The sequence below is a fragment of the Sorex fumeus genome, unplaced genomic scaffold (genome assembly GCF_029834395.1).
Source record: "Sorex fumeus unplaced genomic scaffold, SorFum_2.1 ptg000051l, whole genome shotgun sequence".
NCBI classification, from domain to species: domain Eukaryota; kingdom Metazoa; phylum Chordata; class Mammalia; order Eulipotyphla; family Soricidae; genus Sorex; species Sorex fumeus.
The window spans coordinates 4,004,079-4,009,482 of record NW_026606108.1 but is presented as its reverse complement, the minus strand read 5'-3'; the positions used below and the strand labels follow the sequence as shown (position 1 = coordinate 4,009,482).

Below are 5,404 nucleotides of genomic sequence, written 5' to 3'. Positions count from 1 at the left end.
AGAACCCTCTCACACCATGTGAATAACAATGCCTGCTTAGAAGAACTGGTGTGGGGGTTCAGTCCCATAGAGGCCACCACCTCTCTCATCCTGGGCCCCCTTTCCCCGTGCATTTGTGAAACTTGACTCTGGGTTCGGTCGAAATCTTCCATTTCCTATCTCATGGCTCTCACCCACAAACTCAGTTTTGTCATGCCTGTATTTACTACCATTCATTGTAGGTTTGGGTGTTCGAGGCTATTTTGGAGAGGCGGGGGAAACCTGGAATCATCCTAGAGTAGAAATTAGAATCAAGACAGACACACTTTTTTCTTCTTTTTTTGTTATGCTGAAAGTATATTTATAGATATAGATATTTATTTCTCTGCAGACGGCTTTTACTGGTGAGTCATTTTAACATTCAAAGAACAGCCTATTTCAATGCTACCGAATCTGGAGCAGAAGAAGATGGAGAAGCTTCTTAAGTCATTTCACAAAGCCAGCATGACTCTGAGACCAAAACAGAACAATCAAAACACAAAACAGAGAATCACAGATCTCACTTAAAAGTACATATGTCAAAACACGCCAAAGAGAACAGTAGCCAAGGGAACTCAAACGCCACATGAAAAAAAATGTACAGAGCTTTGGCAAATACGGAACCAAGAACCAGTCACACAAGGATTCCCAATTCACGCACATGGAACTGGAACAGAAACACCAGGAGTGAAACATCCCCACCCGACCCCACATGACGACACTGTCAATGGCCTTTGGCCAAGACACAGAGATGGAAACGGTCACAGCTGCACTTCATTTACGGGGTGGGGAGCTGCTGGTGGAGTCGTGGGCACTGTCGTCGGGGTCAGAATCATCCTCATCTGGGTCTTCCCAGTCGCACTCTGAAAGTGCTTCCAGGTAGTGGAAGAGCCAAAAGCTGGGATCTTTCTTGTGGAGTTTAGCCAGGAACTTGAGCACCAGCACCTTGCTGGTTTCCAGAAAAGCCCGGGGCCCCCAGAGGAACTCGTACTGGGCGGGCTCAGTGAAAGGCACACGCCTGTACTCGAGGTACCTCTGCCTGACAAACACCTCAGTAATGAGCTTCTTGGTGTTCCCAAAGACCCCATCAGCTGCGTGCACGTCCACCCCCAGCTTGGACAGGAAGCTAAAGACCAGCTCCTCCCGCACACAATTGCCCTTCATGAAGATCAGGCTGAGAATGATCATGAGGAGGCCCAGCCTGGGCTTGTCCAGAGCGGGGCCAACTGCTGTGGCCGGTGCTTCTGCTGCTGGCCTTCCCCTGGCCCCCCCCAACTTGTTGATGATGATGTAAGAGTGGTTTTGGGCATCAATTTCCTTCAACTGATACCCAAACATGCACTGCAGCTTCTGGTTAGCCCTGCGGATGATATCCAGACACTCGTCTTTATAACCACGGAGGATGAATTTCACCATCTCCGAGCGCTTGATGGGCACCTTAGCTTGGTCCTTGATCAGAAGGAACTGCACCAACGCGTTTGCCCTCTGGTCTAAGGGGGACAGGGTCTGAGTCTCCAGCTGGGACTCATTCTGGGTGGCACCAAATCCCTGAGAGAGGTGTGTGAGCTCAGAGAGAATCAAGGAGTGCGGGCTGCTGGGGCATTCCCAGAGGCCAAGGGCACGTGCCATGCTTGGCCCCTCCCAGGCACTCAGGGCCCAGGTGGTGCCGTGGACCTCCCAGCCACCCAGGATCCTGGAGGTCAGGGGCCCCTCCCAACCACTCAGGTTACAGGCGCTTAGGGTCTCCCAGTCCCCCAGGAAATGCGCAGGGGCTTGCAAGTCCCAGTCACTCAAGTTCGGATTGTCCCAGGGCCGGTGGCCCCGCCAGTCATGCAGCGCCATGAACTGGGCACTGCTGCCCTCACAGGTGTTGAGGTGCTTCTTCTTCCTGGTGGCTTTGCCTGAGCGCCGAGGGGGGTCAGCGGGGGACTTGGAGGCCTCCGCAGGGGTGACCATCACCTGGGGGGGCGCTGCTGCTGCTGCCGCCGCTGCCGCTGCTGTGGACATCAGGATGGTGGGCACTGCCTTGGCCGTCTTGGCCGCGCTCAGACTGGGCTGGGCCACCCAGGGCACTGTAGGCACGGCCTCCACGCCCGCGACGGCGAAGGGATCGTGCAGGGCGCGCTGCAGCACCTTGGGGGTCTCTGGCACAGCAGATGGAGCTGCCAGGGTGTGGGAAGGGGCAGGCTGCACCTGGGAGGTAGATGGATAGACCCTGGGGGCGACCGAGAAGGTCTCCGGGGGGGCTGCAGGCACACTTTTCCAGGCGGGCGGCGCGTGTACGCGGCCGGCGGTTGCGCCCCCTCGCTGCGGCGCACAGTAGGTGGCGGCAAAGATCATGCGCTCCTTGGATGGCGCCCTGCGTTCCTTGGACGAGGTGCGACGCTCCTTGGACGCGGTCCGGCGGTCCCCCGACGGTGCGCGGGGCTCCCCCGACGGAGGCAGGAGCGGCTTAGCCGGACCCAGGGGGAAATTTGCCGCCGCTACGGTTGCTGCTGCGGGCCGGACCTGGAGGCCGGCGGGGGCGCCGGGCCAGGTAGGCTGGGGCTGCAGCTGCTGCACCGTGGGCAGCTCGGCCTGTGCGCCTGCGGGCGGCGCCTGCTGCGGGGGCAACTGCATAGGCACGGCCTTCTGGGAGGCCGGGCCCCCTGGAAAGGGCTGCTCCATCGCCACCAGTGGGGGGCCCTGCCTCTGGGCCTCCTGGGTAGGCACCGGCTGCCAGAAGTGGCCGGGGGCCTTGGGCACCTGCCAGGTCACGGCTGGGGCAGGCTGAACCTCCTGGAACTCCATGGCGCTGGCGGGCAGCTCGTGTGGCACCGGGGGCTGACCCTTGTGGGCCTCCCAGATGATGGGCGGGCAGTGCGCCACGCGCGGTGCAGACAGCGGCATGGGCAGCGTGGCCTGGGGCCCCTGTGGCCCCGCAGGGGGAGCGGACACGGACACCTGTGCTGGTGCAGGTGGGGCCGTGGGCACCTGCTGGATGGTCACCTGCTGCACAGTGGGCACGGGTGGGGCAGCTCGCACCTGTGGGGCAGCCCGCAGCTGCGGGGCGGGCAGCCGGGTCTGCGGGGCCTGACGCAGTGGTGGTGGGGGCGGTAGGGCCTGCCACACGTGCTGCGGTGTGGCCAGCACCTGCGGGGCTGGCCGGATAGGTGGCGGGGCCTGGCGGATCAGCGGCGGTGCCTGGCGAATGGGCGGTGGGGCCTGGCGCACGGGCGGTGGCCCGGGGCGGATGGGTGGTGGCCCCGGGCGGATAGGTGGTGGACCCTGGCGCATGGGCTGTGGGGCCTGCCAGGTGATGGTGGGCGCCTGCCAGGTGACCTGCGCAGCCTGCCAGGTCAGGGGTGCTGCGTGCCAGCCCTGTGGAGGGGGCTGCCACCCCGGGGCTGCCGTGGCCTGCCAGCCTGGGGGTGTGGCCAGGGGTGCCTGTGGGCCCTGGGGACCCTGTGGAGGAGCCCGGATGACCTGAGACTGGATTTGAAGGATCAGAGGCTGGGCCTGGGGGGCCCATGTGGCCATGGGCTGCGCCGGTGGGGCGGCGGGCTGCACCAGGGGTGCACCAGAGGCGGCGGGCTGGACGATGGGCGCTCTCGGGCCGGCCGGGTGGATCATCAGGACGCCGGGACCTGGCGGCTTGGCCATCTGTGCTCCGGGCGGCGGCGGCGGCTGGGCCATCAGGGTGGCTGGCGGCGGTGGCTGGACCATCAGGACTCCGGGGGTCAGCGTCTGTGCCACCAGGACTCCTGGTGCTGAAGGCTGGGACATCGGGGTCCCCGGAGGAGGCGGGTGCGCCATGGGGGTCCCCGGAGGAGGCGGGTGTGCCATGGGAGTGCCCGGAGGGGGCGGGGGCGCCATAGGGGTGCCCGGAGGGGGCGGGTGCGCCATGGGGGTGCCTGGAGGGGGTGGGTGCGCCATGGGGGCCACAGGCGCTGAAGGATGCATCATGAGGACACCTGGAGTCGGAGGCTGGGCCAGCGGGGCGCCCGGAGGGGGAGGGCGCATCATCAGGACTCCGGGAGTCGGAGGCTTCCCCATCGGACCCCCCAGCGGGGGTGCCTGCACCAGCGGGGCACCGAGCGCCTGGGGCTGGGCCAGTGGGGCCCCTGGGGTGGGCGGCTGGCCCTGCGGCGCCTCCCAGGCGGGCTGCGGAGCCGGCCAGGCGGCCAGGGACGCCTGCAGCTCCGGCGGAGGAGGCTCCCAGGGGACCGGCGGGGCGCGCGAGGACGCGGGCGGGGCGCGCATCAGCACGGTGGGGCGGCTATAGACCGGCGGCTTGGGGGCCTCGGCCGGGGGACTGCCGTCACCCAGGTTCTTACTTAGCTGTGACATGTCCGTTTGCCGTGACAGCTGCTGGGTCCGTGAGTCCGACAGCTGGCGGGCCTGCAGCGGCCGGGAGCCGGGAGCGGTGCGTGCCGACGTGGCCAGGCGAGCCGCGCTCCTTGCTGGTGTGCTAGGAAGTAAAACTCTCTAAGCTCCGCAGCCGCCCGCAGGAGAAAGCAAGGGGAAGGGCCAGGGGGGCTCGATCCCGCCCCTTCCCCGCCCCCGACCACCGCCAGTGCAGAGAGCATAGGGGCGTCTACCAGAAATGCCGGCCGGAGACCTTCGTCCAGGCTACTGGCTGCCGCTGCTGCTCCGAGCGCTCCTTGCTCCGCTCCCGACTGTGCGCGCCGCTCAGACTCTGCTGCGAGAGTCTCTCGCACAGGGACGCATCTGGGCTCAGAAATCACAGCGCTGCGGTATAGACGGGCAGCCGACCAATGGGAGCAGGGCAGGCCTCCAGGGGAGGGGGACAGGGGCGGTCTGAGCGCCAGCAGCAGGGCGGGGGGATGAAGGGCGGCCGAGCCTGCGGAGTCTGGAGAGGTGGAGAGCCCCGTGCACGCGTGCAAGGGAGGGCGGAGGGGTGGGGGTGGGGGTGCAAGCATATTTCTGTCTGCGAGTAAAGCTCGGCTGTGCCTGTGTGGATCAGGCTTTTAGGGACAGGCGCGGGGGAGGGGTCCACCGCGAGCGGACAGGGAGATGGATGGTGCCTGATTAGGACACAGGCATTTCCAGGGCAGCGGGACGGCCAAGGAGAAATACCCTGTAGACGGTGTTGCCTAATGAGACGGTCTTGGGGAGGAAAAGTGTGCTGGAAGTCAGAGAGACTTCTGCAAACAGTGGCCGAGTGGGAAAAGGCGGGGGCGGGAGGAATTAGGGTTTAGCACCAAACTCCTGAGCCCAGAAGAAGATTGCCTCTAAGCATAGAGGCACTGGAGACACGCGGAAAGGGGAACGGAATGACAAAGAAGCAGGAGAAGAGAAGTGAGAACTGAGAGGGTTCCCACATCATGGGAAAGCAAGAAAAACAAGATCCCCTGAGGAGTTTGGAGTGAAAGATTGGGGAAGG

General features: G+C 64.2%; 1 protein-coding gene across 1 annotated transcript; it reads right to left on the bottom strand.

Annotated features, from left to right (window-relative positions):
* Nucleotides 1-336: 336 nt before the first annotated feature.
* On the bottom strand, nt 337-4,714 carry MAGEL2 (MAGE family member L2). The gene is made up of 2 exons (XM_056124535.1): nt 4,599-4,714; nt 337-4,468 (listed from the first exon to the last, which is right to left on the bottom strand). The coding sequence occupies exon 2, from the start codon at nt 4,345-4,347 to the stop codon at nt 793-795; it is 3,555 nt and encodes a 1,184-aa protein (XP_055980510.1). The 5' UTR covers nt 4,348-4,468; nt 4,599-4,714; the 3' UTR covers nt 337-792.
* Between the last annotated feature and the right edge of the window lie 690 nt (nt 4,715-5,404).